Source organism: Danio rerio, chromosome 5, assembly GCF_052040795.2.
Source record: "Danio rerio strain M-AB ecotype USA chromosome 5, GRCz13ab, whole genome shotgun sequence".
Lineage (NCBI taxonomy): Eukaryota > Metazoa > Chordata > Actinopteri > Cypriniformes > Danionidae > Danio > Danio rerio.
In genome coordinates, this window is record NC_141025.1 from 68,892,696 (window position 1) to 68,905,994 (window position 13,299).

Consider the following 13,299-nt stretch of genomic DNA (forward strand, 5'->3'; position numbering starts at 1 on the left):
TACGACAGTTTGCGTTCATTGCACTCACACTACAAGCCCTAGTGAACCATGCTCTGGCACACCTTATCCAACCGTGCCAGGCCCAGCCAATTGAACCACACCTGAGCACAGCCGGCTCGGATAGCATAGTGTAAGTACACCCTTAGGGTATGTGTTGACTGAAGTGGCTGCTGGAAATGTGGATGTTGTCACGTGACTGCTTTATGGTTCATTCAAGGCCGTTGGTCTGGTCTGAAATGGAACCAAAACAGCTGAAAATGCTACAATATACCATTTGTAACCTTGGTCTGGACCAAACGAACCATACTACAGGCGTCAAAGTACCCTAACCTATTAAGCACATTTTCCCCTAAAGTAATCCAGAAATACAACAAGTCTGCCGATTTCTGCTGTCACATCTGCTGTCTGCCGATACAACAAGAGAAATTAACCTCCATACCATCAATAAACATGTTGTGTGTCTGAAAATAGGGCTCAATTTCGCCATAATTTATGCATTAGATTTCTAAGGCTCAGTTTCCAGTCTAATAATATTAACATGGTGTAAAATATGAAAGAACTCATCAGCAGGGTGCGACCTTTGATTTTTTTTTTTTTTTTTTTTTTTTTTTTTTTTTTACCATTCCTTGTGCCTTGCTTCTCATTTTCTCTGCAATTGGAAGCTTTTTTTTCTATTTCGTTTCCAAGCCAGTGAGTATATAGATGTTTTAGATTGCTTGTGTATTTAAATCTCTGACCACTCAACCTTTTCCACCACAGGTGGCCGTGAAAAACAATATTGATGTCTTCTACTTCAGCACGCTGATCCCTCTCAATGTCTTCTTCGTGGAGGATGGCAAAATGGGTACGCATTCCCTTTAAAAACAACACTCTGGTCACATTAATGTTTGGTTTGAGCTCAGGGTTAGTTCACCCAAAGAAAATTATTGTGGTATTAATCACTCTCAAGTCATTCCAATCCTAGCAGATCTTCAGTGACCTTCAAAACACAAATTAGTATATATTTTAATGTTATCCGAGAGCTCCCTCACCTCAAGAAGGGTCCAGAGATGTTTAAAGTCTATAAAAGCAACCAAAAGCAATGACTTAACAGATGACTTAATTAATAAGTGATTTGAGTCATTGCAGCGATGTTAATTATTTATACACTGCAGCATGACTTTATATTCTATACTGTACATTATTTCTGTTAAGTGATAAGACTTTTGTTTAAGCAAAGTCAGACCTTACTGTTCTAATTAAATAATTAAAAATAAAGGCATGATGATATGTTATTTTGGTTAAATTAGCGTGATCTAGAGGTCTTTACCTTTCATATAAGGCACTTCTGATACCAAATGATCAACTAGAAGTCAAGTTATTATTTGTTATTCCTAGAACTTGGATGGACAACAAGACTTGACTAACTTGTCACAGACGAGAATACAAAATTAAGTAATTTTTAGTTATTTTGGCGCACAAAAGTGTTCATGGAGCTTCGTATGATTACAGTTGAACCACTGAAGTCACTTGTAATGTTTTGACAATGTTTTTGGTGCTTTCTTGCTGTATGTGGAGGATGGGAGTGCTCTCGAATTTCATCTAAAATGCCTTAATTTGTGTACCGAAGATGAACGAAGCTCTCAGGAAATTGGAATGACATTTTAATGAATAATTAATTACACAAATTGAATATTTGGGTGAACTAACCCTTTAATGAGAGACTGGAATGATTAGATGTAGATAGAATTGAGCAAACATTTTAGATACTACATGGACAGTCCCAGATGATAACCTTTGCACTTGTTTTTGACAGAGCGTCAGGTGTTCTTGGCCACATGGAAGGACATTCCTAATGAGAATGAGCTGCAATACCAGATCAAAGACTGCCACTTAAACGCAGGTGAGATCATCAAGTTCTCAAAATGCAGGACTCGTGGTTGAGTTATTTTAGAGCGGTTTGCATGGATAAGTGCTCATTGAATCAAAGGCGCATAGTAGGTCAGTAGAGTGCTTGTAGCTTTTTGCCAGCTGATACAGTGTAGTATGCTGGCTGTGTTTAGATAATTACTGATGATGTGTTTTTTTAATTAATATAATCTCATTTAGCACAGCTTAAATGATGAGAATCGCCCCATTAGACAAATTGTCAACTGTTTTAGTCTAATTGTACAGCTCTGTGATGAATGTCACAGTGCCTCTCTCTTTCTTTCTCTAACTGTCCCGCATTGGGACCAAAATGGTCAATTAAAATTCGCAAAGATTAAAATAATTGCTACACATTTTATTTGTTTAATATATTAAAAAAATATTTAAATTATTTTGTTTTACAGGGGTTTACCTATATATATATAAAAAAAAAAAAAATATATATATATATATATATATATATATATAGACTATAAATTGCATTCTGAAATATCAAATTACATTTGGTGATTTTACAATAAACTTGCATATATTATATTTACAATGATGCATTAAATATATCAAATTTGTCAGTAATAACTTTTATATTTTTAGAAATATCTTGGCTGTTCTATACACCAAGCGTATTTAAAAACTATTTGATTTTATTCATTCATTCATTTTCTTGTCGGCTTAGTCCCTTTATTAATTCGGAGTCGCCACTCCGGAATGAACCGCCAACTTATCCAGCAAGTTTTTACGCAGCATATGCCCATCCAGCCGCAACCCATCTCTGGGAAACATCCACACACACGCTCATTAGCCTACCCAATTCACCTGTACCGCATGTCTTTGGACTGTGGTGGAAACCCACGCAAAGGCAAGGAGAACATGCAAACTCCACACAGAAACGCCAACAGATCCGAGGTTCGACCCAGCGACCTTCTTGCTGTGAGGCGACAGCACTACCTACTGCGCCACTGCCTCGCTCTATTTGATTTTACAAAAACATTAAGCAAAACATTTAAAAAAAGTGAATGATAAAGAAATATTTATTAAGATTACAGAAATTTCTGAAGGATCCCATGAAATTAGCTGGGTTCCTATCACCCTACATCACAGGGGTCAAATTGGAGGGCCGCAGCTCTGCACAGTTAAGTTCCAACCCTAATTCAACACACCTGATCAAACTAAATGAGTTCTTCAGGCTACTTTGAAACCTATATGCAAAGCCGTGGTCACACTCGAGTTTGAGCATGCGAAATTCAGTCATACGGTGCTGTAAAAAGGTCAGGATTGAACAAGATGATAGGACATTTAAAAAGCAAGCAATTGGGTCATATTAAGCATTTGTGTACAGAGAGGTCATGTTTTGATCTTCGATTGGTCTTACGCAGTCATGTGATTTCGCAGGTCAGAGTTCACCAATCTTGAACTTTCCAATGCAGCAAACTGTGAAACTTGTCGCACAAGCTTGCTTTTCAGGTCTGCTGCATTCGCATGCGTATGAATGCAAGTGTATGAGGTAAAAGTGCAATGTGACCGCGGCTTAAGTGTGTTGAAGCAGGGTTGGAACTAAACTGTACAAGGGCTGCAGCCCTGCAGGAACTGAATTGAACACGCTTGCCATATGTTGTGCATGTGCGTTTTGAAGACTTGCATGAGGAAAGAATGATTACTTAATAAAATAAAGATTCCTCAATATTCAAAAACATTTTTACAATCGCAAGAGATTTTTTTCCATAATAATAATAATAATAATAATAATAAAATATATTGTAAAATATAGTGATAACAAATTTTTCCATTTTTTTCCTCATAATAATAATAATAGATAATATATTGTTGAAAATAAATAACAAATAGCAGTTTATAGAATTTTAATAATATCTAACATGACACTTTATCAAAAAATCATACTTTATTAAAAGTTCCTTAATACTCCAAAATATTTTAATGATTTCTTGATATTTTCCCCTATAATTATTGAAAATAAGTTAAGAAAATAATAATAATAATAATAATAACAAATAGCAGTTTAATATTTACAATTTAGATATTATTAAAATGATGCTTTGTTAAAAAAAATTCTTTTAATAAAAATTTCTTAATATTCAAAGACATTTTATGATTGCTTAAGACCCCCCCCTTATATTATATTATATTATATTATATTATATTATATTATATTATATTATATTATATTATATTATAGTACACTTATGATGTACTAATTCATTAATTTAATTCATATTACAATGTAGTTAAATAGTTACACTGTAACACCTTAAAAGAAAGTGCAACCACTCGAACTCAGAACTGTTTACACCCCTAGTATTAAAGCTTTGCTCATCATATTCCCGAATATTGCTGAATATCATGTTCTCGATTTATACTCCAATGTCTTCACAGTGCTTTAATATTAAGCCTACTGTTGTTGGAGTGCTGTATTAACGCATTATGAAATCCTCTGCTGTGGTCCACTGTGCACTGTATGAGGTTTCATCTTTCATAAAGAGTCTCTTGATTCCAGTGTTAGAAGAAAAACAAACAGCTCCCATAATTGTGCTGTAATTCACAGTTAATTATTTAGTCTGGTGGCGACGGAAAAACGTTGTGGAACGTGACGTGCCGTGTGCACAGACTCTGACCGAGCTGGTTTATTTCAAGGCTTATCAGCTCGCTATTTGTATTCATCAACCTGAAGCCAATTTGAGCATCCAGCAGCAGACGCGGCGAACACAGAGACCGGCACTCGCTGGAATTACTGATCAGACGCCCAGAGGTGCCTTAATCACCAGACGTCAGACAATCTCACTTCCCCTGCTTTCATCTGCTCTCATTTTAGCAGAGCGCACATACGCTGTGCAGATGCAGGATTTTTATCCGCACACTTGGGGCTGAGCGTTGCATTCACCCAAACAGCAGCACTTTGACAAATCCAAGCTTTGATTATTTTTTTTTTCTTCTGCTGTGTTGTTTTGGTAGCCATGCTGTTCAGCTTCAAACGCGTTTATTAGTATGTAGAGAATAATCGACTTCTATTGTGAGATGCTGATTGGATCTATCTTGACCATGACTTGAATAGCGATGTGAATGTAATGGAGCACACAAAAGCGAGAGCGAGATATAACGCAACGCATTTTAAACACCGTGTCCATTGTTGTTATTTGTGAATGACTCAATGCTTCCCAATGGAATTGAATCAGTGGAAGGTGTTTCTCGTGTTGTTGTTGTTGTTGTTGTTAAGAGACTGCCTGATTTGTTCAAAAGTCCAGGAGGAAGAGATGCATTCATGAAGTCTGTGAATCAACAAGATTTCTAATGATGAATAATTTCAGCGCTTAATCCAGCAGAAAATCAGCATCGCTAATTAGTTTGCTGCATAAATGTTTTACTAGAATGTGTCTGCCTGCGCGTGAATGTTTCAGAAATCAAGAAGAATCCAAAATACGTCATGCAACAGATTGAAATATGTGGATACGAGTTACTTCTAGCTATGATAGCTTAGATATAACTAGAGATGCATTTGTATGAGTATAGTCCTATACTATTTTCCCCAAAATTGGTGTGTGTGTGTGTGTGTGTGTGTGTGTGTGTGTGTGTGTGTGTGTGTGTGTGTGTGTGTGTGTGTGTGTGTGTGTGTGTGTGTGTGTGTGTGTGTGTGTGTGTGTGTGTGTGTATGTATATATATATATATATATATATATATATATATATATATAAACAGCGTTTTATCAACATTTAATTAAGCATATGATAAATGATGAAATGTAAATGTATTAATATTTTAAAATTGAAGTAATTTATTGAAGATTTGTTTTAATATAAATTGTTATAAAAATACTACAACCTTCACGCAGGTAAAGAAAGCAATATACATTTGTAACCCATAGAATCCCTAGATCTATTTATTTTTCCAAGCAACCATCTAGCAACCGCATAGCCATGTGCTAACAGTCATTTAAAACACTGAAGCAATCACATAGCAATGCTTTGGCAGCGTGTTTTGCATGTCCTTCAGAAATCTGAAGATCTGAAATATAGTGGGAATATAGTGTGTACAGCAGCTTTGTGTATTGTGAAGCGAGAATTGATAGCAGTAGTGTGAACTGGAGTGAGTCACACACACGCACACATACACGCTCCACATGTTGGTAACACCAGCTGTCATCACCTGATTCTGTGGCTTATATAACCGCAGGCTGACTGTCACTGTCCTCGGACCTGCTTCTCTCTGTAGAAGTGTTTTCCGTCTTCGTTGTCTGTTATTTGTTCGTTGGCTTTTTATTTCCCCGATCCATCATATCTCCCCTTCTAACCACTTTATTGCGTTTTATTGTGGCCCTTTAGTTTGCTCTTACATTGTTTGTGCCCGTCTTTGTCTTTCGGCGCATATCTGTCTCTGTTGCCAGGGGTTTCATCATTCCCTCAATCTCTCCTTTCACGCTGTCCAGATCTCCCACAGTGCAGTGATATGATTCAGGCGTGTCTGATTCCAGAACAGAATCACTCCAGATCAGCAGTTCAGTACAGTAGTTTAACATTTATGTTATTTACGTTTGTTTTGTTTTTATATATTTTTTATTTCTTTTATTTGATTGTTGGTACGATTCGTTCAACTCATGAAGCAGGTGTGGGCAATATTGGATGAAAAATAATAATAATTATATATATATATATATATATATATATATATATATATATATATATATATATATATATATATATATATATATATATATATATATATATATATGAGCAATATCACACTCGTCGCAGTGCTATTTGGCTGTATATCGGCACTGATGGGAGGCTCATTCTCTATCAAACGCTGATTTGAATTATCAAAGAATTATTAAACATAGAAATCTTAAACATTTATAATTGATGTTGCCGGTGTAAATCGAAATCCCGATCTTTTAATGATTAATTGTGCGATAGCGCAGGCTAAACAAGAAGTGACAGAAACACCTTTAATTACCTAAAAAAGACATGCATTTAGTTGCCTCCACAACTTCTTCAGCCATCATTATATTTTACAGGGAAGTCAAAATGTGATCTATTCATGTGATCCGCTAATGTTGTTGATTATGCACCATTCACATGAACACAACTTCTTTGTGTAGTCATACGTAAAGCAATATCAGCAGAAAAAAGACAATTTTTCTCTGCAATCGTTAAAAATTTAGGATTATTTTGCAAGTTAAAAAAAAGTTATTAAAGGGTCACGAAACACCAAAACACATTTTTTGAGCTGTTGACAGTCGTATATGTGTCCCACACTGCTAAAAACACTATTAGGACACCTATATTTCACTAAAAAGTGTAAATTGGTTGTTTTTGCGTTATTTCAAGCAAATTCGTACTTCCTGTTTGAAACAAATTTTTGAAGCTGCGTCACGGTCATGACATAATAGCCTGTATTCCAGCCTGCAGACTGGACGTCTGTGCCAGAGTGTGTCTTATTACGTCTTACAGTGTGTTGCATTAATGCATGAGTAAGGCTTGGTTCAAACCAATCAGCGCCCTTTATTGTGCAACTTCATTAATATTCATTACTGTGTTTACACGACATAGACGCCACGTTGTGTTGGCAAAACAAGCGTGAAGTGTTGCTTTTATAGTTTGCTGCCGTTAAGTTTCGTTTTCTTTTTCTCTCTGTGAGAGCTCAGACTCACGTGTGGATTAACAGTGTACGCGACGCTCGACAACAATAATTTACGTGTCCAAGGATTATTGTTTACCTGAGAGCTGTTCTTATCTGCAAACGCTGAGATCTGGATTCGCTTGTATTATTCTCTACATAAAGACATGGCTCTAGTTGCTGGTGATTGTCCTGTCTCTACAGATTTGGTAAGTGAGCGACCAGTGCTCTTTGTTTATTCAGTTTGTTCGTATCGAACTAGGTTAACTATTGCACCGTAACATGTTAGGACCACAACCAAACTTTAACCTCGTGTAGGGTTTTTAACCGCATTTTGTGACCGGAATAACACACGCGGCTTTCTGACACTACCTGCCGTGTGCATCTAAGTTTCCGGGAAATGCGGAGGTTTTTTTCTCTCATTCGCCTTGCGGTATCAAACATTGCATGAAAAATACACGCTTAGAGCAGATCCTTGAATCAAATATCTCGTTTGTCGCGAGGGGCATGAATGAATTCCCTGAATGAAAGAGCCAAACTGCAGTTAAAGTCCACCATTTAATAATTTGGCAAATAATTCCACTACAGATGTCCATGTAGGTTAAACACCATCTCTTTCTCCTGTGTGTGAGTATTTTGACTGAAACTCGCCCGTGCCCAAATAGACACTCCCACACCCTCCCACTTTAGTTCCTCCGACACTCCCCCCTAAACAGAGCTGGACACGCCCACTTTTCTGACTTTTTCCAAAGTAGAGGTGTGAAAACACCCTGCTGAAACGAGGGGGTTTCATGGCCCTTTAATGCACAGGTCACGTGCGTTCCAAACCAGATCAACTGTGATCTGTTACACCCACACTTGTCAGCTAACCAATCATGTGCCTTATCTCTTGTCAGATACGGTGTCGGGCAAACTGCAGAGCAACAATGTCTACACCATCGCAAAGAGGAACGTGGAAGGCCAGGACATGTTGTACCAGTCGCTCAAACTCACCAACGGGATCTGGATTCTCGCCGAGCTCCGCATACAACCTGGCAATCCCAATTACACGGTAATCGCTCACAGCACAAAGATTCCCCCACTTGTGTATGCAAAACAAAGTCCAACATGAGGATAGCATGCCAGTCTGATGCAAAAGAGCCATGTAAAACTTGTCCCTTGACAAACAAAATGATTTTGACGTCGTCCATGACATATTCAAGGACATTCTTCATTCCTAGATGAATACTTTATTAACATAAAACATGGTTTATATTTGGGCTATTCATTCAAGGTTTCAGCACATTATAATGTTATTCACTGCTGTGAAAATCACACTCTTTAAAACTTATCAATTAATGACCCTGAAAGCCAGACTTTCTGCTTGACTTGCTTACCTAATGCTTTAAATGAACAGGAAGGTCAAGAGCAAAGTGAAGCGTTTTGTAATTGCTTGTCGCGGGACAGGTATTGATCCCCATTTTCAGCTCTTGTATCAATTAGTTATTACGTGTCAGAGCTTTTTAATGTTCCTGAATTATCATCACAAACAGTGACATACATGACCTTGGATGTGTGCTGTTACATAAGCAGAATCTCAGCAAGTGGCAGCACTTCACTCTGCGTTTTTAGTCAGTCAACAAGTTTAATGAGCTAGTTTTATTCTACTTTTTTGGGGGTTTATAAAAGAGTGGCAGCCATTAGCTGTGTTTCCACTCGACTATTTTAATGTGCATTTTAGTATATCGCATAAATAAGGGCAAGATGTGCATAAATTTAGAAAATGCGCATACATAAGATAGTAGTAGGATTAAAAAAATGTGGATAAACTACGATGGAATTGGATTTGCGGAATAGATTCCAGCCATAGACTGTAAAAGATTTGGATGTAGTACCCGTGACATCATCCATAGGTTTCTGAAAAGTGCAAATGAAGCTACAAGTGGGCGTGGCCAAACATCGCCATTTTGTTCGCACGTCATCGCTCCAACCGGGAGTAACCAAAAAAGGGCGGAGAGTTGCAGTAATTAGAAAACAATTAGATATTACAAGTAAATGAATACTACAATTTAACTCTTTCCATTCAGTTCATTTATTACCTGAATAAATGTGTAAATATGTTAACTTTTACTTGGGAAATTCTAGTTATTCTTGACATTTAATGTTACAATTTTAAAATGATGACAGTAATTTTATTAGATACACCAAAAAGTTGTTTTTTTCACTTTAGGTATGTATGCCTGTCTACTTTCAAACAAACAATCAGACTTAAATTAAGTAATATCTTGTTGCGTTTTAGAGCTTTGTAATGGCAATTAATGGTTCTTGAATCTACAAAAAGTGCATCTGTCTTTTATAAAACAATTTATATGATTCCTGTGGTTTAATGTATCACTTTTAAGGGGGCCGATCACACCGAACACACTTTTCTGTACTGAGATCGCCAGGCGAACCGTGCATACTTTTTTGTTGACAAGAAAGAAAATGAAGTGTGCTGCGCTTTTTATATCGCTAGGCAACCAATGAATCGGTTGCATATTGTGCATGAGCGTTGCTGTTGATATTGTTATAAGTGTAATATTTAATAATATTGTTATATGTACGATTTGTAAAGTCTATGGATAAATCGAAAAAGGGACCACAAGTCTCTCCTCTGTCTTTAAAAGTGTCTGTAGTCGTCTTGACAACAAATATACAGCTGTCATCAGAACGAAAACCCCGCCTCTGCTTTCATTTGATTGGAAAATGAAAACAGATGCAACTGATGTATCGCGCCTATCGTCGGACAAACCCAGTGGTGCACAATGTAAAACTGTTAAATTATGGAAATCATAACAGAAAATGTCGACCATTTCATTGTAATATTATAGTATAAACTATGCAATAAATCAATAGAGATCATTGGAAATCAGGCTCCCCTAAATACCCAGAATGCATTGCGCTGTGACGACTCTATCACTGACAACTGCTATATGAACATTTATGATATAGATTTGAGTTACTTTGTATCACTTTCCATAACAGAATGTCTATATCTTTTAGTACAGGTACATATAAATGTGTTGTGTTATTATATAATTCATATTAGCCCGTGGGCAGCATCGACTCTCAAGCATGAACAGTTCTTCACAAACCTCTTATCGCCCATCAAATCTGCTTGCTTTTTTTGAAATTGAGATGGAAAGTATGGCAACGAGTGCTCATCATCCATTCAAGGTCTACACATGCATGTTTTATGATTCATGTGAAGCCAAACAGCAGTGGTCAAACAGTCTTATGCCCACTGAGGCGCTGAACGCAGGATGAGCACCTGCAGCGAACCTTTCCTTGCCAAAAAACCTGACGCTGGAGTTTAATGAGCTCCAGATGTAAATTTTGACTGAGGTTTGTTATAATCATATGAGCAAGCGAGGTTGACAAATTACTGCGCCGCATCCGGCAGTTTTGATGCTTAGTCAACTAATACAAAGCACTGGGATAAAACTGGCTTTATGACAAGCTAGACAGAAAAGCCCTCTTCATATTGTCACGACTGGCTGCTTGGCATGCAGTGTAAATGTGTGTTTGTTTAAGAGAGTGTGTACACAGAAAAACAAGCAGTGTCTGAAGAATGAAACATGAAAATATTGTTTAATATATCCAGTAGCTCTTCTAATACTTTAAGGGAGTAAAAATTTGCATAAATCTGAGTAATGCTTTAGTTTAGGTAACAATTCCCAATATCAACTAGTGGCTAATTTCCAGAGATGTAAAAAGTATTAGAGACCTAGACTTAAAGTAAAAGTACAAGTGCTCTATGAAAAAAGTGAAGTTGTAGTGCTCTTTAAGCACCATACTTAAGTGTAAGTACTAAAGTATTTAAAAAATTTTGTACTTGAGTATTGCAAGTAGTTTATTTTAAAACTTACTACTCAAATACTGAAAGTAAAACTACGAGTATTGTGTTAAAGCAATCAAAAGACATCATTTTGTTTATTTAAGTTTTTTTTTTAGGGCACGTGATTGAGCAGAACGAAACAAAACATGATTTTCAATTTATAATATATATACAGTTGAAGTCAGAATTTTTAGCCCCCCTGAATTTCTAGCGCCGCTGTTTATTTTTTCCCCCAATTTCTGTTTAATGGAGATTTAAAAAAAATTAATGACTGCTTTTATTTTAGCTGAAATAAAAGAAATAAGACTTTCTCCAGAAGAAAAGAAAAAATATTATCAGACATACTGTAAAAATTTCCCTGCTCTGTTAAAAATCATTTGGGAAATATTTTAAAAAGAAAAACAATATCAAAAGGGGGCTAATAATTCTGACTTCAACTGTATATAGCTCAAACTGCTTTGTTTTGTGTATTATATTATTTTTAACTTACCTTGATATCTTGATATATAGAGACAGCTCTGTCTTTGATCGTTTAAATAATAATGAGCCAGCTTATTCAAACTTGTGACAGAGCCATCTGCAGCTCTGGCAGTGATAATGTGGGTTTGGAATGATTTGTAACATTTTTATAATTGTAACAAGTAACTATGCAGCACATTAAAAATAATATAATACATAATATAACAATCGGATTATATCGGATAATACCCTTTATCTATTGACCTTATTCTAAAATGCGGAAGTGCGCCTGTTTTCGCGATTGTTTTAGAACTTACGATTCAGTCGCCTATGGGAGAAATGACTATAAATAATAAATGGTAGAAAACGGTCAAACTACTTACTCTACAAACAAATGTTTGAATGACTATACAGACCAAGTAGAATAATATAATAAGGAAATATCAGTTTGCAACATCAAACAGCGAAACGAGCAGTTTTTAATGTCTAAAAATGAATGGAAGTGAATGAGACCGGAAGTCTCGAGCCAAAAAGATTCAAATGACTGCGCCCGCTCGTCTGTGAAGAATAAGGTGAATAGTTTATCTCTGTCTATCAATATAATCTATCTATTCATCTATAATTTATAATTTTGCAAAAAAGAATTATGCGGAATGATTTTGAGAGTATACAGTAACTAAAAACTTTACACATACTAATGTATGCTTACATTTTAAGTTTAATATGTCTAATAAAAGTTTAGTTTAATTTGTTTAAAGTTTGACAGGACGGTATTGCAGCACAATTCCCTGTAATGCCTTAAACACACACTCAAAACAATATTTGACTAATATAAATACTAATTAGGCATGTAGACATGGTCAAGATGATCTGCTGCAGTTCAAACCGAACATCAGAATGGAAAAGAAAGGTGATTTAAATGACTTTAAACGACATGGTTGTTGGTGTCAGATGGGCTGGTCTGAGTATTTCAGAAACTGCTAATCTACTGGGATTTTCACGCGCAACCATCTCTAGGGTTTACAGAGAATGGTCTGAAAAAGACAAAATATCCAGTGAGCGGCAGTTCTGTGGGTGCAAATGCCTTGTTGATGCCAGAGGTCAGAGGGGAATGGCCAGACTGGTTCTAGCTGATAGAAAGGCAACAGTAACTCAAATAACCACTCGTTACAATCGAGGTATGCAGAAGAGTATCTCTGAACGCACAACACGTCCAACCTTGAGGCGGATGGGCTACAGCAGCAGAAGACCACACCTGGTGCCACTCCTGTCTGCTAGGAACAGAAAACTGAGGCTACAATTGGCACAGGCTCACCAAAATTGGACCACAGAAGATTGGAAAAACGTTGCCTGGTATGATGAGTCTCAATTTCTGCTGCGAAATTGGCGCCAATAACATGAAAGCATGGATCCATTCTGCCTTGTAGCAATGGTTCAGACTGCTGCTGTT

General features: G+C 36.6%; 1 protein-coding gene and 1 long non-coding RNA gene across 3 annotated transcripts in view; one reads left to right on the forward strand and one right to left on the reverse strand.

The window, feature by feature from the left end:
- The window catches only part of ap2b1 (adaptor related protein complex 2 subunit beta 1), a 69,381-nt gene that overhangs the window by 51,181 nt on the left and 4,901 nt on the right, over positions 1-13,299 (forward strand). For both annotated transcript variants that reach the window (XM_087251357.1, NM_199919.2), the window contains 3 exon segments: positions 760-844; positions 1,796-1,882; positions 8,431-8,585. In XM_087251357.1, coding sequence (XP_087107483.1) covers positions 760-844; positions 1,796-1,882; positions 8,431-8,585 — 327 coding nt within the window.
- The window catches only part of LOC147844459 (uncharacterized), a 155,530-nt gene that overhangs the window by 27,192 nt on the left and 115,039 nt on the right, over positions 1-13,299 (reverse strand). The window lies entirely within an intron of this gene.